Raw genomic sequence first — 21,695 nt, forward strand, 5'->3', positions numbered from 1 at the left:
ACTTCCATACACGCTCAATCCACTAAAGTTAGCACAGGTACAAAATGAGATTGACAGCATACTTAAGGATGAAATCATCAAAATGAGTTGCGGCAATTGGAGCTCACCAATTGTCATGGTAACAAAACTGGATGGAACACAAGAATTTATGTGTGGACTATAGAAAGGTCAACACAGTTACAAAGTCAGATTCGTATCCTATTCCTCATTTGGAAGACTGTTGAAAAGGTGGGACAAGCGAATTTGATTATCAAACTTGACTTGCTTAAAGAATATTGGCAACGACCTTTATCAGACAGAGGGAAGGAACAAAGAACAAAGAAAAGTACAGCACAGGAACAGGCCCTTCGGCCCTCCAAGCTTGCGCCGACCATGCTGCCCGTCTAAACTAAAATCTTCTACACTTAAAGTTTAGGCTTTTGTGACACCAAATGGTCTGTATCAATTTAATGTCATGGCATTTGGAATGAAGAATGTGCCAGCAACATTGCAAAGATTAACCAACAAGGTCATTTCTGGACTAAACCTTTGTGTAGTGTACATTGACCATTTGGTGGTGTTCAGTCAAACGTGGAAGGAAGATTAAAAATAACTCTTCGATCGACCACAGTTGGTAGTGAATTTGGCTAAAAGTGAATTTGTGAAAGCCCAGGTCACATTCTTCGATCATACAATTGGACATGGTGAGGTGGCGCCACAGAATGTGAAAACGATAGCTATTGGAGAGTTTCCGATACCATCAACGAGGAGAGAAGTTCTCAGATTTATGGACATGAGTAGTTTCCATCAGAAATTCGTGCTGAATTCAGCAGTGTGGTTGCTCCACTGCCTGAACTTCTGAAAAAGCACAAGAAATTTCAGTGGGCATCGGAATGTCAGGAAGAATTTGATAATCTGAAGAGTGTGTTAACCACCACACCTGTTTTGATTACACCTAATTATACCAAGCTATTTAAGGTGGCAATTGATGTGAGTGATGTGCGTGTTGATGCTGTACTGCTGCAGGAAAGAATAGAAAGACCAATCAGCTATTTTTCTCAGTAACAACATATTCATCAAATAAATATTCGACCATCAAGGAGACATTGGCATTACAACATGTTGACATTTATATTGGTAACAATTCAATGGAGACAATTGTATATACAGACGATAATCCATGAAAGCTTTTGGACCAGTTGAAAATCAAAATGCAAGACTGTTCAGATGGAATTTATTGTTACAAACGTTTAAATGAAAAATTCTACATGTGGCAGGAAGAGAAAATGTAATTGCCGATGCTTTACCACAACTGTGAAGTGTGAGAAGACTAGAATGTTCGAAGGTGGAATAAACTAAATGGACTATATGCATGTTTACGCTTGCATGTTTAAAATGTAAAACAATATGAATCTTAGAAAATAGATGTTATGTTTAATCATAAGAAATGTTTAGAGTTAAAAGACTTTGGAAAAATGAAGCCATCTGTTTAAGACCATAAGACCATAAGACATAGGAGCGGAAGTAAGGCCATTCGGCCCATCGAGTCCACTCCACCATTCAATCATGGTTGATTTCAACTCCATTTACCCGCTCTCTCCCCATAGCCCTTAATTCCTTGAGAAATCAAGAATTTATCAATTTCTGTCTTAAAGACACTCAATGTCCCGGCCTCCACCGCCCTCTGTGGCAATGAATTCCACAGACCTACCACTCTCTGGCTGAAGACATTTATCCTCATCTCTGTTCTAAAGTGACTCCCTTTTATTCTAAGGCTGTGCCCCCGCGTCCTAGTCTCCCCTGCTAATGGAAACAACTTCCCTACGTCCATCCTATCCAAGCCATTCATTATCTTGTAAGTAAACAAAGTTTACATTGCTAGTTCCTTTTTTTAACGATGTTGTTGGCTCACCAACTCCCACAGCTAGCTCGACTACAGCTCTTCACACCCCACTGTGCTGCTGACATGTCTTCCTTCTCCCTTAATCATGGTTTCCTACCCACTGTGGTCGACAGGGCTGTCAACAGTATCCAATCCATCTCCCGCACCTCTCCTCTCACCACTTCCCTTCCCTAGCAGAACCAGGATAGCGTCCCCTTGTCCTCACTTTTCATCCCACCAGCCTCCGCATTCATAGAATCATCTTTTGCCAATTCCATGAACTCCAACACGATGCCCCCACCAGACACATCTTCACCACACTCCCCCGTCAGCATTCCGCAGGTAACATTCCCTCCGAGGTACCCTGGCCCACTCCTCCATCACCAACACCTCACCCTCTTCCCATGCAATTGCAGATGCTGCAACACCTGCCCTTTTACCTCCTCCCTGATCACAATCCAAGGACCTAAACACCCTTTTCAGATGAAGCGGGGCTTCACGTACACCTCCTTTAGTCTGGTTTATTGCACTTACTGCTCCCAATGTGGCCTACCCTGCATTGGAGAGACTAAATGCAGACTGGGTGACCAGTTTGCAGAACATCTTCGATCCATCCACAAGCAGGATGCAGAGCATCATGTCACTTGCATTTCAACTTACCGTCCTGCTCTCATATCCACATAGAATTTACAGTGCAGAAGGAGACCATATGGCCCATCGAGTCTGCTCCGACCCTTGGAAAGAGCACTTAAGCCCACACCTTCACACTATCCCCAAAACACAGTAACCCCACCTAACCTTTTTGGACACGAAGGGCAATCCACCTAACCTACACATCTTCGGACTGTGGGAGGAAACCAGAGCAGCCGAAGGAAACCCACGCCGACACGGAGAGAACGTGCAGACATCTGCACATACAGTGACCCAAGTGACATGTCTGTCCTTTGCCTGCTGCAATGCTCCAGTGAAGCCCAGTGCAAACTGAAAGAACAGCATCTCCTCTTCCAATTAGGCACATTACAGCATTCCGGACTTAACATTGAGTTCAATAACTTCTGACTGTGAACTGTCTCCTCCACCTATCAATTTATTTTCATTTCTTCCATTGATCCGTTTTCCCCTCACCATTGTCCACTCCACCTCACCCACTTGGGCCACCTGATCCAGGTTGTCCTTTGTTACACTTCTCACCTTTGTTCTGCCATTAACACATTCAGACCTCTTAATGTGCCACTATCAACACTCTTCTAGGTCATTTTCTCCATCTTTTACATTCCCTTTGTCATTCTGTTCACATCTTTGTCAAACTCCACCTATTGCTGGCCCTCTATCCAGCGCCACTTCTCCACACCCGTTCCCCCCAACAGTTTAAATCTGGCCCTATTTCCAGTTCTCTTTAGCTTGAACAAAGAGTCATCCAGACTCAAAATGTTAGCTGTCTTCTCTCTCCATAGCTGCTGAGAGATCTGCTGAGATTGTCCAGTACTTTCTGTTTTTGTAACTAATAATGAACCCATTTGAAATGATATTTGATGCAATCAAATTCTCAAACATCAGGGTTTTATTCCTTTACTATTTCAGGGAACATCTAAATATTTTGTGAGGGACAGAACCTCTATTTGTCTTTTACCTATCAAAGGGCAGCTCCAACCTGTATTATTGAGTCTCCATATAATTGACATTTTCATTCTTCCAGTGGCACTGAGACCTAGTTTATCTGTGGTATGAAACAAAGAAAGACATGCATTATGTAGCACTCTACATGACCATAGACATCTCAAAGCACTTTACAGCCAGTTAAATACTTTTGAAGTACTGTCATAGTTGTAATGTTGAAAGTGCAGCAGTCAATATGCAGACAGCAAATCCCTTCAAACAACCAGATAATTTTTTTTTGTAATGTTGACTAAGGGAAAAATATTGGTCAGGATAGCAGAGGTAACTCCTCTGCTGTTCTTGCAAAGAGAACCACAGACTCATTTACAGCCACCTCAGCAGGCATGTGGAGCCTGGGTTTATCATCTCAACCAAAAGACAGCACATCTCTGCGCAACATGTCCTCAGTACTGCACTGGAGTGTCAGCCTTGAATTTTATGCTCAAGTCCTGGAGTAGGAGTTGAACCAAAACCTTGAGACTCAGAGGCATGAGCCATAGTTGACATATATGCTGTGTGTGTTGAAGCTTCTAGTATCCATGAGTGCACATGGGCTTTGTTAGTTCCCATGGAGACCGATAACCTTGAAAAGTATTTTGACTGAAAAGATCATACAAGTTTTCAGGTTTTGAGAATTTTACTGTAACAAACTAAAAGCAGAAATGACTAAATACTATTTGAAAGGGCAACTTCTAAATTACAGGAAAGATTCCCCATTGAACATTACAACAACTAAAAATCCCCCTACCAAGGTTATATTTTATTCTGTATCTGAACTGGACACTACATTCTCCAGGAACCAGTCCACACGTTCTCCAGGAACCAGTCCAAAGCTATTCTCAACTCCTTTTTCCTTTCCAGACAGGTAACATCTAACCATAGTCAGCACAGATAATTGGGTTACTGTTTACAGGTGTGAATATCTTGCACCTCCTTAAAACCCGCCCCACCCCAACCACCAAGGCTTGTTGTCAGCAGAATTCAGAACAAGTCACATGACCCCCTTCATTTTACCTTCAAGAGAGAGTTCCAAAACACAAATATCTTATAAATCTTGCATTTTGTAATGCCTCCCTCCCAAAAGATGAAAAGTCATCACCAAATTGATGTTTTCAAATAAACACTGTCCAAAACATGACGTCTGATAAAATTCTGTACATTTTAACAATTAACTTACTACACACAGTACACTTTGCAATTTCTTCCCTTGTTGTCAAATTTCAGTATTTAAACAGTCTATCTTGGCAGCATCACAATGATTAATCTATATCAACCAAAAAAGTTCGGAGTCCAACCTCAACTTAAGTAGATTTCTAGAGCTCCAGCTCTCTGAATGAGAGTTCATGCTGCTACTGGTAGCTTCACTGTCTGTCATGCGTTGCAGTAAATCTCCTTTCTCACGTTATGTAAATTTCAGTGCTTCTCCGTCCTTGGTTAAAAGATGCTACAATTGGTTCAGTATGGGTAACTTTGTAAAGAAATATACTGTTACTTACTGACAATCCCTGTGATTTTTAAATCCCATGAGGTGTAAATTGAGACACAATCCACTGTCACAACTCTCCTTCTCATGTGGCTTTAGCATGTCCTTTTGTTCTTCCTTAGAATGAGACACACCGAGTGTTGACCTCTAAATGCAGCCTGTGAACCACTCTGTTTAGCTTTTAACTCTGGATCTCTATTCTCTTTCATTACTGTAACTTCTTTTTATTGTCCAGGTTGAAAATAAGTCTTAGCCAGTCAAACAGCTGACACATCCTTTTCCTGTTTAAATGCAGGATTGTGGTTCTCCCTCATGACTTTAGGAATCTCATTAAGGTCAGTCAAAATATTCTGCTTTTCTTTTTTTATCCATTTCATTAATTATTTTAAATTATTTTCTCATTTTGTACAAACTTTGCTCAACTCCACTCTCATAAGAGCTTCATACTTCTGAAGTTTTGATATATATTCCGAAACTCTAATTTGTCCACTTGGTTCCATAGTATCATTGGTTACAGCCAAGTCATTTTATTTCAAGGAACTGTCTTCCATTGCTTCTTCATCAACCTGGCTTGCTGCTGCTGTGTGTGGCCTTGACACCTCTGGCTTAGGGTCTGCATGCAGGCTTAATTCAGACTGTTTTGCCCCCAGATTTTATTTTAACTCTTTGTTGTCAGACTAAGGTTTCAGTGTCTTTTTAATTTCTGAAGTCTGAACTTGTGAATCTTCAGACCCCTGGCGTCAAATCATTGTGCTTTACAACAAATTCAAAGACAGGCATTTGTTTTCCCAAGTCCATTGATCCATCCGTATCTTTAACAAATTCAATGGATTTTGTGGAAATGCCTTGAGGTAGCAGATGGTTTCCAGTTAGATTGTTTCCCAAGATAACGTCAATATCATTTAATAGACAATCTTGACACAGCTCCCATAATAACAGAACCATTGACTAAAACACAGTTTACATTCACACTACATAATGGAACAAGAAATTTCCATCAATATTCTGTATCAATACACTTTTGTTTGGTGAACTATCCGGAGAGAAATTCACTACCATTCACTACCAAAACATTGACATTATTGTCCATTGTAACTTGGTGGCAATGAGCTCAAATGAAACAAAATACATTACAACTCTGTCCTCACTGAATTTAGGCACTAAGAAAATGTTCCTTGCAAAATCAAATCTCTAGAAGTTTAGGCTGACTCATTGTCAAGTCTTCCTGCTATTTCGTTTTTGCATAATTGGAACCTTTCTCTGTCCAGGTCCCATTTTCTGGTTTCTCTCTCTTTTTGTCATTCTCTGTCTTTCCTTTTTCTTCTAATTCAAGTTTTTAAAAATTTCTCTTTCTATTTCTTTCCTTTGTAATTTTACTTCCCGTTGCGTCATTTGCAGCTGAATCTGAGCTAACCCAACCTGTTTTTTATCTGGATTGCTTTCCCTGCCTCAACATTTAAATGTTGAGCCAATACCTCAACTTTCTCTGCTTTCTGAGCACCTAGTTGTAAATTTATTTTCAATTTCTCTGCTATCAGCTTCAAATTAACCTTTGTTAATTGCAAAACACTAAAAGGAATCTCCTCTACATTGAGGAATGCTTCAGCACTGGACACAGCCATGGCAACTTTTCAATTAATACAGGAGACATACAGTCACTGTGAAATCTTCAATAAAAACAGAAAATTCTGGAAATGCTCAGCAGATCTGACAGTAGCTGTGAAGAGAGAAACAGAGTTAACATTTCAAGTCGAATATGACTCAGCTTCCAAATCTTAGTTAACTGTTGCAAGGCATTTTCACTGTGTCATATGGTTCATTTAAACTCTGGAAAATCCCAGTGGATATTAAATCCTGGATGAGCCACCCAATTTGTTATAATCCTGTGGACGCCAACAACTTTTAAGAAGAAACTCAACTTCCGGTAAATGCTGAAAGAATCACATGGTTTTCAAAACTTTTACTGGAACAAACTAAAAGCAGCATTGACTAAACAATTTCAGTCAGAAACTTACACAAATTACAGAAAATAACTTCCATTTAACTTTCATAACAATCAAAAATCCCCCTGCCTTACAAAGACATTTCATTCTGCAGGAATGACATTAAAGCTATTCTCAGTTCCTTTTGCCTTTTCACGCAGTTAATTTCTTCTCCCCCAACTGACTTACCATGGTGAAAAAACAAATTTGAGATCTGCTCCTCTAGCCAAAGCTAGGCAAATATTCTAGCTTAATTTAAATCCTCATAAACATGGGTGGGGACTTTCTGGCCATTTTCGGCAGTGGGATCTTCCAGTCCAATCGATGGCGAATTCCCACAGCAGGCTTCCTGGCATTGTGGGGTGAATTCAATAGGAAATCCCATTGACAGGGCGGCATGTTGGTGCAGTGGTTAGCACTGCTGCCTAATAGCGCTGAAGACCCGGGTTCCATCCCGGATCCGGGTCACTGTCCGTGTGGAGTTTGCACATTTTCCCCGTGTCTGCATGGGTCTCACCCCCAACCCAAAGATGTGCCTGGTAAGGTTGATTGGCCATGCTAAATTGCCCCTTAATTGGAAAAGAAATTGGGTACTCTAAATATGTTTTTAAAAAAAGGAAACCCCATTACCAGCAACCGGAATTAGTAGTGAGGGGGTCCAGAAGCTTGGTAACCTCACTTACCATGGATAGGTCGATGCTCAAGTATCTGGGAACAATGGAGTGTTGGTCACAGGAAATTCATTCGATGACCTTGCATCAACAGATAATAACCCCCTCACTGATTCTGCAAAGTCCTTTGGCGGTAAAGCTGAAGGGCAACCTACGGTGCCATCTTAATGTGTGATAGAATTATTCATATCCAGTCCCACAGGCCCTTCATCTATCTTTGTTAACTACCATTGTGGATTGGGCTGCTGTTCATAGAAATAGCCCAATTTTCATTACAAATAATTTTGATAGGAATTAAAATAGTGCAGTTTCTGGAATGGGTATTTGATCTGCAACAAGAGCTTTATACTCAGGCAGCAAGTTTGATGCTATTTAAATTAGAGCAACACATTAGAAGATTGTGAAAACACAGACCAGTTCACAAAAAAAGAGATTATAAATCACAGGTGACAACATTTAGGGTGTAAAGTGTTATTTCCACTGTTACGTAATCTCCTTGCACAATTGCATGGGACAATTTTGAAAGAAATATGAAGTCTTATTTATTTCAGGTCTCATGAGGATTCTTAAAAGTGCAGGGTGCTTTCAGTGCTGCATCATCATCGTACATAAACCAGAGTAAAATACAAATCACAACAATCATTTCTCCATTAACACATCCGTCAGGGCAGTAATAAACAGGTCTACAATATGAACAAATTACATTTTGGCAGCAACCCATCACTATAAAAAGGTAAATTTCATATACTAAATGGCAAATGCATATCACACCAAAATATTCTACTTCCGGGCAGTTTGACAAGGCGTTTTGGACAAAAGTTTTAATTTATACAGCTGATTGATGCTCATTACAAACATAAATTGTGCTGGGCCGGATTCTCCGTCTTGTCCTGCCTGGCAGCTTTGGTAGAATTTTGATTGTTTTTGGCATGAATTCCATACAAGACTCACGAAATTTCTTAATGCGCCAGCAGTAGATGAGGGGATTGAAAACTGATTTCAGGTAAGTGAGCCACAAAACCCAGATGCTAACAGTATAGAAGGACTGGCTGTGATAAAAGTTCTTGTTGAAAACAGAGAGTAGACTATACACTGTGTACGGCAACCAGCAAAAAGAAAAACCAACAAAGAGGATTAAAATAGTTGTGAAGGCTCGGGTTTTAAAGCTCATATCAACGTTTATTTGATGAGGGCGCTGCAAACCCATTAATCCCAGCTTGCTCACTTGACTCAGGCAGAGGGTGTCTGCATGGTTGTGGATCCGCACGGCATTTCTCCGCACTGTGTTCAGAATGCAGAGGTAAGAGTATAGCATCACACTGAAAGGAACAAAAAAAATAGTAACCAGCAAGAGCACTGCATAAATGCGGTGGGCTCCAGTCTCTGTGTATCCCAGAACGCATTGGGGTGCCCGAGTAGGTACTTCCACCACAGTCCAGCCAATCACTGATGGAAACGAAATGCAAAAGGAAACTGCCCATGAAATGACAATCATTATTTTGGCACGATGTGGATTCAGTTTGTCTTGTCGCTGCACAATGATTAAATAGCGGTCAACACTGATTATCAGAAGTATTGCCACACCTTCCAGGACAAAGAACCAGTAGAGCATAGCAGATATCTGACAGAAATAACTTCCAAAGATCCACTCGACTGTTATGATGGTGACTGTGGTAAATGGCATGCACATCAAAGACAGCATGATGTCAGAAAATGCAAGGGTTGCTAAGAGCAGGTTGATTGCTGAGCGCATTGCAGGCTTCTGATGAACAATTAAACACACAATTGCATTACCAAGGAAACCAACTGCAATCATTGACATCATAACTATTGCTAGTAATATCCTTATGATGATGGGAAGATTTGTCTTGCCTGAATTCACAGTTGGACTTGTTGCATTCAAAACCTCAGGGACACAGCTCTGTAGAGTGTTATTACACTCCGTCATCATGAGGACTGGACTGTGCCACTAATTCACTTCTTAGCAAAAATGACCCACGTTACATTTCACATCTCTTCAAGGACTGTTGAAGATAGACCAGATTCTGAAGTAATGAAAATCCTTTGCAAAGGAATATAATGCAATGCAGGGACATCCTGATATCAAATGTCTTTGTTACTATTTTCAGCATATTGTTAGTCGCATCACCATTTCCAAAGGGCACTTCATCGCCTAGGAGGAATTAACAAAAGAAAATGGTTATTAAAAAATGTTGCCATCACCAGTTAAAGTTCATAATCTTCCAAACCCTTTGGCCTGAATTTTCATATTGAGGTGAGGGCAGCTTTGAAGACGGGACTGCTGGCAATTTCTCACTACCGCTGTTGCGGGCTGGCGACCATATACTGGCTGGCAGTGGCCAGTAAATTAGGTAAAAGAAACAACCAACTGAGGGCACTCCACACACCATCTGGATTTTCCAGACAGGTACAGTTCCCCCCCCCCCCACTCCCCCATGTGGCCGGATCCTGTAGAGAGAATGGTGGCAGTCTTCTGGTGGGCAGGTCTGGAATTGCCAGAGCTACATCCTGCATGGAAGCAGCCCAACATGGAATTCCTAGTCGGTTCTATACAGTTGCTGCTCCAGGCCATCCTGTAGAGAGTGACCCACTGCACCTCCCCCTTCCCAGCACCCCCTCGATCTCCCTGCAATGATGGTCATAGAGCTGCCTCATTTTACCCCAACATCTTACACAACAAGACTATGAATTCTGGAAGGGGGTGCTTTGTAAACCAAACCCTGTATCTCTATCTTCTGCCAATGCATGGGAAGCAAAGTCCAGGTCACACAACCTAAAATTGTGTTAAATCCCCCGGTGAAGAATTTATGGGATGTTCTGCATGTTTTTGTCTTATCTTAGAAGGCAGGAAATATCATGCCACTATGGGCTAACAGTACTCATCTAATTTAGCTTGCAGATCAAAATATACAGAGCTAACAAGATTGAGAATATACTAACTGTTCAATGATAAAATGGCATTAACCTGAAATGTTAACTTGAAGTAACTCCCCACATGTGCAGCCTGACAAGCTGAGTATTTCCCAAATGTTTTTGTATTCATTTGAAATTTCCAGTATCTGCAGTATTTTGCTTTTATATGAGAGCGTTATGATAACGAAGGACAAGTGATGCAAGTTCATGTCAGGGTGGTCGGTGACTTAGAGATAATGGTGTTTCCACAGTATTTCTGGACTTGTTCTTCTGCATAACAAAGCGACTGCAAGGGAAGGAGATGCTGTACAAGTACTCTTGGCGAGTTATTGAAGTACAACCCATAGATCATAGATACTACAGAAACAGTAGTACAGTGCTGGAGGAGGTGGTGACAGGAGCACCAATCAAGCAAGTTACTTTGACTTGGATGCAGCAGCTTCAGCCATCTTTTGGTGATTATTCATCACATGAGCGGGCTGATTTCTAAAGTATATAGCTGCTTGATCGGGTCTACGGTAGATGCTGAGGGAACCAACAAGAGGGAAAAACTCATCAATCTGTGCACACTGCACAGTCCTCATAGAGACAAAGTCTTGTCTTCATGTTGAGGGTCCCCTCCATCGTATTGTGTGGGACTATCATCGTGCTAAGTGGAAAAGAGTTAGCAACACAAAAGGGCAGCCTTGAGGTGCTGAGGCCCATCAGCAGTAGCAGAATTGCACACAACCACAATCGGTAACCTCATGGCCTGGCATATCTCCCACTCTGTCACTGTCATCAAGCCAGGGGATACAGCCTAGTTCAATGCAGAGTGCAGAAAGGCATGCCCAGGAGCAGCACCAGATACACCTAAAAATGAGGTGTCAACCTGCAGCTACAATACAGGACTGTTTGCATGCAAAATAATGGAAAAACCATGCAACAAAGATTGAAGTAATTCCACACTAATGAATCAGGTCTAAGCGCTGCAGTTTTACCATATCCAGTTGTGAATGGTGATGGGCAATTAACTAACTGGAGGAGGAGGCTCACAAATATCCCCATCCTCAATGATGGAGGAGCCCAGCACATCAGTGCAAAAGAAAAAGCTGAGGCATTCGCAATAATCTCCAACCAGGGGGAAGCATGGTAGCACAGTGGCAAGCAGACAATTTGCAGACTGCCATATGTGGGGCAGGTGGTTTTTGAAGGGTTGGGTAGATGGGTTGTTTGGATGTTTGTGCGCTCCCGCCGAAGCCTTAACTTCACCTGCGCAGATTCTCGACAACAGTTGGACTTCTTTGGTGGTCGGGATTCTCTGTTCCATCCAGGAGCATACCCCCACCCATGGGTTTCCTGGCGGTGTGGTAAATCCTATTCACAGTGGCAGGAATAGAGAATCTTGTCTTCTGCGAACAGTGTGTCGCTGAGAAACATGCAGCTGGGGGACCGAAGAATCCAGCCCAAAGTCTTGCTCTGTTCTGTTGTGTCAAGCATATGAATTACATGTTTCACCCAGCGGAGCTTTGAAGTGATTAGTGTCCCGATGCTAGGCAAGATGGCTTGGGAGAGGATGCTGTTAAAGTACAAAGAACAAAGGAAAGTACAGCACAGAAACAGGCCCTTTGGTTCTCCAAGTCTGCGACGACCATGCTGCCCGTCTAAACCTAAAAACTTTGACACGTCCAGGGTCTGTATCTCTCTAATCCCATCCTATTCATGTATTTGTCAAGATGCCCTTAAATGTCACTATCGTCCCTTCTTCCACCACCTCCTCCAGCAACGAGTTCCAGACACCCACTACCCTCTGTGTAAAAAACTTCCCTCGCACATCTCTTCTAAACTTCGCCTCTCGCACCTTAAACTTATGTCCCTAAGTAATTGACTTTTCCACCCTGGGAAAAAACCTCTGACTATCTATTCTGTCCATGCCCCTCATAGTTTTGTAGACTTGTATCAGGTTGGCCCTCAATCTATGTCATTCCAGTGAGAACAAACCGAATTTATTGAAACTCTCCTCAGAGGTACTGTCCTTCATACCAGGGAACATCCTGGTAAACCTCTTCTGCACCCTCTCCAATGCCTCCTCATCCTTCTGATAGCGTGGTGACCAGAATTAAACACTATATCCAAAGTGTGGCCTAAATAAGTTTCCATACAGCTGCAGCATGACTTTCCAATCTTTATATTCAATGCCTCAGTCGATGAAAGCAAGCATGCCGTATGCCTTCTTGACTGCCTTCTCCACATGCGTTGCCACTTTCAGTGACCTGTAGACCTGTACACACAGATCCCTCTGCCTGTCAATACTCTTAAGTGTTCTGACATTACTGTATATTTCCCACCTGTATTAGACCTTCCAAAATGCATTAGTTCACATTTGTCCGTAGCTGTGGTTTCCACTCCAGACGGCCATCAGTAACTTGCTGGAAACTATATATCTGGGGATATCATATTAGGGTCATAACTGACCCCATGATTGAACAATCGGCTGGCATTTGGAGATTCATGCATAAAGGATGGCCACTTGGACAGGATTATGACAGACATGCCGTCTATCCATCCTCATGAACTCTGTGGCCTTCAACCTATTATCTCTTACATGGTGTACAAGGAAATCGTTTTAGAGCAGTTAATATCCTGGAGCATGCCAGGATCCTCTGTCCTATAGCTCCATCGGTATATATCCATATGACTGGCAGGAAAAATGTGCCTTTTAACAGACGTTATATCTGTTGTGCACATTTTCATAACATAGTACTTCTATATTTGCTTTTGCTAATATATAGATTGAATAAGTTTGTAAAACTAGCTGAGTAAATTGAGTAAAGATTTTAAAGGACAGAAACATTGCCTACTTTTCAAATTCTAGTTTATTATTCACAGCAGAAGGGTGTCTTTCATAAGTAGACCAAGCTTTCTCATTTATCCATCAGACAGCTCTGGAGTGCAAAATGTACAAGAGTACCCAAACGAGCAGAAAGGTGGCGCAGTGATTACCACTGCTGCCTCATAACGCCAGGTTCGATTCCAGCCTTGGGTGACTGTGTGAAATTTGCGGAATTTGCACTTCCTCCCAGTGCCTGTGTGGTTTCCTCCGGGTGCTCTCGTTCCCTCCCACAGTCCAAAGATGTGCAAGTTAGGTGGATTGAGCATGTTAAAAAAATGCCCTTAGTGTCCAGGGATGTGCAGGTTAGGTGAGGTTATGGGGATATGGCAGGGGAGTGGGCATAGATTGAGTGCTCCTTCAGAGGGTCGGTGCAGACTTGATGGGCCAAACGGCCTTTTTCTGCACTGTAGAAATTCCATGATTCTAAGGTACCCACTGTAATCTAACTTCTTTGGAAAGGGAGGAAACACCATAACAGACTATTGCAATCAGGCTCAAACTAATTCAGAAGGACACTATCAGTGTCAGGGTCGAAATATCCTTTTCAGAATATATTTCTTATACAGCTTAATAAGTAATAACAAACGTTCAGCAGATTGAGCTGTTGTTCCTGGGTGATACAAATGACCAATCTATTGAGTTAAGATCCTTAGACAAAAGTTATGATATTGAGAGGAAGCTTTCAGCATGTAGCCCAGATGCAAGGCCCTCGGAAACAAGGCTGTCAATCATCTATGGTCAAAGACACAATGGAGCGTATTTCTTGTGCTCATAGGGAGATAAACAGCCTGTTGGAACAGTCAAGAATTTGAACCATCAGGAGGTTATCAGTGTTGTAGCCACCTTTCTCAAGACTTTTCACAAACTAAAGGTAGCTGACTGGGTTGACACATTAAAATGGCACAAATGCAAAGAGTTCCCCCCCAAGATGAGAACTGACTCCATACCTGAGCTACCTTTACAGTCCTTCACTTAAACCTGTGGGGTGCTGCTGGATTTGGTGCGATGCCCAACCATGACTCCATTACTTCACTAACCAAAACAAGCACATCATACATAGAAGGAAGGAATGGTTGAGAGCTGGAGATGGTTCGATACCATATGGTAACAGAACACACTTATCACCCATTTATTGGACATGGCAGGAGATTTTCATTGATCGAACAATTATAGTTCACAGTCTTAGATACAAAAAACAAACAATGGAAACTGCAAAAAGGATGTTGCTAGGTTGAGATATCTTAATACCTTACATGGGCAGGGCGTAAAATATTTGAGCGGTTGTGTATAACTATTAAAGATGTACAAGACACAGGAAAATAAATTGCACTGTCATCTTTTGATAGAGTATGTAGTGCTTAGTTTTCCCGTTTGCTATTGCTTGGATGTAAGCAGTCACCAATAAAGGAGCGTAGAAATAAAGAAGTATGGAAGAGAATGATGAATGTGGATCATAAACTCTGCTAGAGTTACAGCAGTAATGGACTTTCCTTCCCTGCAGTGTGGTATGTTTGATGTTTGTAGATGAAAGCAGTATTTTATCTTCTGAGCACTACAAAATACAAAGAAAGCCTATGGTGTTGTCATAGTTTCAGGCAATTTCATTTCAATAGAGTTGTACTGGAATAGGCTCTGCATGCAGCCCGTATGCCTGAATAGTCACAAACTTGATAAAATGTAGTCTCACAGTGTTTGATGATACAAACCCTGCAAAACAGGAGCAGCAAAATGGACACTTGCCAAGTGTCAAATCAGGGAAGTGCCCAGGCAGCACTTACGCTGAAGACAAACTGACCAGTTTGTGAATAGAGAGGAGGGTGAAGCATCGAGAGGAGTTGTGGGGTGGGTGCAACATGCAGGAAAATGGGAGATTGAAAAAAAATTAAGACTTTTTGAGGAACTGATCAAGAGAAGGACCTGGGAAAGTTTGCAAGAGAAAAGATAAAGGAGAGATCAGACAAAAAATTGGACTAGTGGGATTGGGAGAAAAGGGAAATGAGATCAGATAAAGTTGTGACAAATTGAGGGCAACTGTGGTAACCTGACCACAAGAAAGGTAATCGAACGCGTTGTGCAAGTTAAATCTTCTTTACCTCATAAAATATTAAGGTAATGATATAATTTGGCTTTAGACACTAGCAGCAGCTAAATACAACAATACACAAGCTCCTCGTGGCTAAACTGAAACCCCGTACTCCCAATGATGTCACATGCGTATGCGCACTTTTGTTAAAGACATCCATGCACATAATCAAATCGGAACATGCTTATTGAAACGCTCTATAACACATCTCTCCCCCACTCTTAAATTTCAAATCCCTTTAAGGAGAGACAATAGCAAACATGTTGCAACTAATAAGTCAGTCTTTCAGCAACTTTGCGAAACATTGTGATCTGCGTAGAACCACTGGTGACTCAGTAGACACTGGTGAGTCTTGGTTCAGTCTTGGTTCAGTTGAGCTGCACTTGAGGGCGCAGAAGTAGCTTGGTTGTTAGTGGGAGGAAGTCCTCGCCTGGAGTAGCGTCCTCTGGGTGCCCCTGAACAACAGGAACCACTTCCGGACGATTTTCCACAGCAGCATTTATTTCTGCATATGATCTGGAAATTTGACTGTCTCAGAGTCGTGCGGTAGATGAATGTGTTATTGGTGTCTGCCCATGGGGCTGGTTTAGCACACTGGGCTAAATAGCTGGCATGGAATGCAGAATAAGGCAGCATCACGGGTTCAATTCCTGTACCAACCTCCCTGAACAGGCGCCGGAATGTGGCGACTAGAGTCTTTTCACAGTAACTTCATTGAAGCCTACTTGTGACAAAAAGTAATTATTATTGTATTATTATATTATTATTATTCCATTCGACAGCTTCACCACTAACAACACTAAACCACTTTGGTTCAGAATAACTCCAGGCAGCCATTGTTGGTTACTGCGAAATTCCCGACATGACACAGTCATTTGGATTGAAATGTCTCTCCTTCTTCATTTCCTGTCTCCTTCCCACTCTCACTTTGTGGCAAGTGCAGGTGAGAATTTAGTTTCATACCCATCAACATTTCAGTCAGTGTGTGGTCAGCACTGCTGCCTCACGGCGCTGAGGACCCGAGTTTGACCCCTGCCCCTTGCTGGGTCACCGTCCGTGTGGAGTTTGTACATTCTCCCTGTGTTTACATGTGTCTCACCCCACAACCCAAAGATGTGCAGAGTAGGTGGATTGGCCACGGTAAATTGCCCCTTAATTAGAAAAAATAGTTGGGTAGTTTAAATTTGTTAAACAAATATATTTCAGCCGGTGATATATATGCTGTCGTTAGTGGCGGTGGTACGGTACTGAAAAAAGAACCATGGGAGCTTAGTTCCCAAAGTACCGTCTGCTATTCTCTTCAGTTCTCCTTTCGGTATCTGAACAGATCGCACTGCTAAACCATTCAACACTGGATGAAAAGGAACAGTACTCACATGGTGCAGTCCATTTGTTTTGCATAAACTCTTTGAACAAATCACTTGAAAATGTTGTCCCGTTATCAGAAACCTGGGAATTCGGTAAGCCATGAGTCACAAAACCATAGCGTAGCTTCTCTATTGTAATGGAACATAAGAACTGGGAGCAGGAGTAGGTCATCTGGCCCCTCGAGCCATTCCCCTGAGGAAGGATCTGCGCTCCGAAAGCTAGTGATTCAATACAAACTTGTTGGACTTTAACCTGGTGTTGCGAGACTTCTAACTGTGCTCACCCCAGTCCAACGCCAGCTCCTTCACATCATTCAAACACTCCACTACCGATGAACAGCGGCAGCCATGTGTACCATCTACAAGGTGCACTATAGCAACTCATCAAGGTTCCTTAGCATCTTCCAAACCCATGACTACTACTATCTAGAAGGACAAGAGCAGCAGATACTTGGGAACCCCACCACCGGAGTTTCCCCTCCAAGTCACTCACTACTCTGATTTGGAAATATATCGCCGTTCTTTCACTGTCACTGGGGCAAGATCCTGGAACTCCCTCCCTAACAGCGCAGTGGGTATACCTACCCCTTGAGGACTGCAGCGGTTTAAGAAGACAACTCACCACCATCTTTTGAAGGACTAGGTATAGGCAATAAATGCCGGCCTAACCAGCGACACCCACATCCTGTAAATGAATGAAAAAAAACATAGGACAGGATTTCACCTTATTCTCCAAGTCCCGACCCATTTTTGGCTACCAATCATACGACCTTGCTAATGGAGGCACCCAGGTGCGTCTCCTGATTTCATCTATGACTTACAAATGGCCAGAAGGTGGAACAATCACTCTAGACCCTCAAAGAAAGCAACCATCCTGCACACCCAACTCATCTTTGTGTTTCACATATGGGGCACGATTTAAATAATGGGAAGAAAGTTCCATAGCGAGTGCATTTAGCTGCATGTTTCCTGGCGCTCACAGCTCTGAGAAACACAACGCTATTGAATGAGTTAGGGGGCCCTCAGTGGAGAATGCGCGGCCGAGGCCATACATCGCCCCATTTGCTGCACTGAGGTGCTCCAATCGTCGGAACTCCTCAGTGTAGCGGGAGATCGTGATGCCATTTAAAAATGTCTGAACTCTGGAGCACCTGACGCAAACCCTACCCAAGCTCCAAACCACTATGGTTTGTGGTCTGTGATGTGACCATCAATTCACAAGACACTTGGTTGGAAGTGAACAGTAGTTTTAATAGTCTTACAACTGAGCCTGCCTATGACGAGATGAACTGGCAGCAGGCTCACAACTGTAGATCTTTATACTTCCAGTTAGTGGGAGGAGCCATGGGCAGAGCCAAGGGTGAAGCCTAGTACAAACTCCTCATCTCCCCCTATGGGCAGAGCCGCGCAACTGCTCGTATACCGAGCTTACAAAGACACAGCACATACAATATAACACAGTGTGAATTACTAGGATTGTGTTTCACCACATTCACCCCCTGTAAAAAAATCAAGTCCAGCAGGAGTGATTGGTTTACAAATCGAGTCGGTCCGGCGGTCGAGTCGTCATCTGAGATCTACGAAGCACCGGGGTTGCAGCCTCTTCTGGTGGCTGGGTGGTGGCAGTCGGCGAGGGACGATGGCGGACTCCGGGGGTGATTCGGTCCAAGCTTCGTACCCGACTGGTTCGACTGGTGGCGGGGAGCGCCGGAAACCCATAGGCACGGGGGCGTGGAGCACAGGCAGTGAACCTGCAGGCGTGGGGGCGCTGGGCGCGTGGGGTCGGGTGGGGTGTAGTGTGAGGGGCGCCTCGGCGGTAGTGTTGTCGGAGTTGGATCCTGCAGGCGCCAGGTCCCGGAGGGAAACTGTCCTGACGGCCGTCAGGGTATTCGATGAATGCGTATTGGGGGTTCGAGTGGAATAGGAGCACTCTCTCCACGAGTGGATCAGTTTTGTGGGTCCGGACGTGCTTCCGGAGGAGAACCGGGCCCGGTGTCTTTACCATGCTGGGAGCGAAACCCCCGTGGTAGTGCCCCTGGAAAAAACAAATAGCCGCTTGTGAGGGGTCTCATTGGTGGCTATGCATAGGAGGGACCTAATAGCATGGAGCACGTCAGGGAGGACCTCCTGCCAATGGGAGTTTGGGAGCTTCCTGGACCGGAGGGTCAGTAGGACGGTCTTCCAGACCGTCGCGTTCTCCCTCTCCACCTGCCCGTTCCCCCTGGGGTTGTAGCTGGTAGTCCTGCTCGAGGCAATGCCCTTGTCGAGCAGGTACTGACGATGCTCGTCGCTCATAAAAGACGAACCACTGTCACTGTGTACATAGCTGGGGAAACCAAACAGGGTGAAGATGCTGTGCACGGCCCTAATGACTGTGTGGGAGGTCATATCGGGGCACGGGATAGCAATGGGGAAGCGGGAGAACTCGTCTATGACGTTTAGGAAGTACACATTCCGATTGGTCGAGTGGAGTGGCCCTTTAAAATCGATGCTCAGGCGTTCAAAGGGCCGGGAGGCCTTTACCAGGTGGGCCCTGTCTGGTCTATAGAAGTGCGGTTTGCATTCCGCACAGATCGGGCAATCCCTGGTGACGGCTTTTACCTCCTCGGTGGAGAAAGGCAGATTTTGGGCTTTGACGTAGTGGGCGAGCCGGGTGCCCACCGGGTGGCAGAGGTCATTGTGGATAGCTTTCAGGCGGTCGTCTTGCGCGCAGGTGCACGTGCCGCGGGACAGGGCATCTGGGGGCTCGTTGAGCTTCACCGGTCGATACATAATATCGTACTTGTAGGTGGAGAGTTTGATCCTCCACCGCAGGATCTTATCATTTTTAATTTTGCCCCTTTGTGAGTTGTCAAACATAAAGGCAACCGATCTTTGGTCGGTGATGAGGGTGAACCTCCTACCTGCGAGGTAGTGCCTCCAGTGTCGTATAGCTTCCACGATGGCTTGTGCTTCCTTTTCGACCAAGGAGTGTCGAAGTTCCAAAGCTGAGAGGGTTCGTGAGAGAAAGGCAACTGGTCTCCCTGCCTGATTTAGGGTGGCTGCGAGAGCTACCTCTGAGGCATCGATCTCTACCTGAAAGGGAACGGATTCATCCACCGCCCGCATGGCCGCTTTGGCGATGTCCTCCTTGATGCAGGTGAAGGCCTGGCGAGCCTCATCTGATAGAGGGATGAGTGTGGCCTTAAATAGTGGGTGGGCTTTTCCGCATACTGAGGGACCCACTGGGCATAATATGAGAAAAACCCCAGGCACCTTTTGAGGGCCCTGGGACAATGAGGGAGAGGGAGTTGTAAGAGCATACGGTCCGGGTCGGGGCCCAGGACTCCGTTTTCCACGACATAGCCGAGGATGGCTAGCCTGGTCGTGCGGAAAACACATTTCTCCATGTTATACGTGAGGTTGAGTTTCTGGGCAGTCTGGAGAAATCGATGGAGGATAGCGTCGTGGTCCTGCTGGTCATGGCCGCAGATGGTGACGTTATCCAAGTACGAAAACGTGGCCCACAGCCCGTACTGGTCCACCATTCGGTCCATTGCTCGTTGGAACACCGAGACCCCATTCGTGACGCCAAAGGGAACCCGGAGGAAGTGGAAGAGGCGACCGTCGGCCTCGAACGCCATGTAGTGGCGGTCCTCCGGGCGGATTGGGAGCTGGTGGTATGCAGACTTCAGATCCACCGTAGAGAAGACTTTATAATGGGCGATCTGATTCACCATGTCTGCAATCCTAGGGAGGGGGTACGCATCGAGGAGCGTGAACTGATTAATGGTTTGGCTGTAGTCCACTACCATTCGGAAGTTTTCCCCGGTCTTGACGACCACCACCTGAGCTCTCCAGGGGCTATTACTCTATGATCCCCTCACGTAGAAGCCTATGGACCTCGGTTCTGATAAACACCCTGTCCTGCAGGCTGTGCCGCCTGCTGCAAGTGGCTACGGGTTTGCAGTCTGGCGTGAGATTGGCAAAGAGTGGAGGGGGGTTGATTTTTAGCGTAGCGAGGCTACAGAACGGGGGCAAGGGCCCGCCGAAGCTGAGTGTGAGGCTTTTGAGGTTGCACTGGAAGTTGAGTCCCAATAAGAGTGGGGCGCAGAGTTCGGGGAGTACGTATAGCTGGAAGTTCGAGTAGCTAGTGCCCTGGATCATTAGGGTTGCGGGGGTGCGCCCTTGGAGGTGAACGGAGTGTGAGCCTGAAGCGAGGGAGATAGTTTGCCGTGCAGGGAAAATAGGGAGCGAACAGCGTCTTACCAGATCTGGGTGTACGAAGCTCTCGGTGCTCCCGGAGTCAAAGAGGCAAGGTGTCCTGTACCCGTTGATTTTAACGGCCATCATTGAGTTGCGGAGGTGTTTCGGACGACTGGTCCAACGTGACCATGCTGAGTTGCGGGTAGTTGGCAGCTCGATCAGCTGTGCTGGAGTGGCCCCGTGATAACTGCCCTCTGAGTTCGTAATCTTCGAGGTGAGTTTCAGAGTTTGAAGAGGATGGATCGCAAGATGGCCGCCCCCATGGATCGCACGTGGCGGGTGGGGGCGGAGTCGGAGTACAGGGCGCAGCATTTCGGGGCCTGCGGGCCTGTGAGTTTTGGAAACGAGTGCTCTGGGCTGCGGGAGAGTTTGGAGAGGGGGATTTCTTCGCCAGGCAGACCCGGGCATAGTGTCCTTTGCGACCGCAGCTGCTGCAGGTCGCGTTGCGGGCCGGGCAGTACTGCCATGGGTGCTAGGGCTGTCCACAAAAATGGCACACTGGGGCTGCGTAGTGGGTGGGTGGCCGCACGGCGCAGGCCTG

At 44.7% G+C, this 21,695-nt stretch overlaps 1 protein-coding gene across 3 annotated transcripts in view; it reads right to left on the reverse strand.

Annotated features, from left to right (window-relative positions):
* Positions 1–7,491: 7,491 nt before the first annotated feature.
* gpr45 (G protein-coupled receptor 45) overlaps positions 7,492–21,695 on the reverse strand; it is a 105,522-nt gene continuing 91,318 nt past the window's right edge. For all 3 annotated transcript variants that reach the window (XM_038818807.1, XM_038818805.1, XM_038818806.1), the window contains one exon: positions 7,492–9,826. In XM_038818807.1, coding sequence (XP_038674735.1) covers positions 8,480–9,604 — 1,125 coding nt within the window. In that variant the 5' untranslated portion in view covers positions 9,605–9,826 and the 3' untranslated portion in view covers positions 7,492–8,479. The remainder of the gene's footprint in view (positions 9,827–21,695) is intronic.

This window comes from Scyliorhinus canicula, chromosome 14 (assembly GCF_902713615.1).
Source record: "Scyliorhinus canicula chromosome 14, sScyCan1.1, whole genome shotgun sequence".
Classification (NCBI taxonomy): Eukaryota; Metazoa; Chordata; class Chondrichthyes; order Carcharhiniformes; family Scyliorhinidae; genus Scyliorhinus; species Scyliorhinus canicula.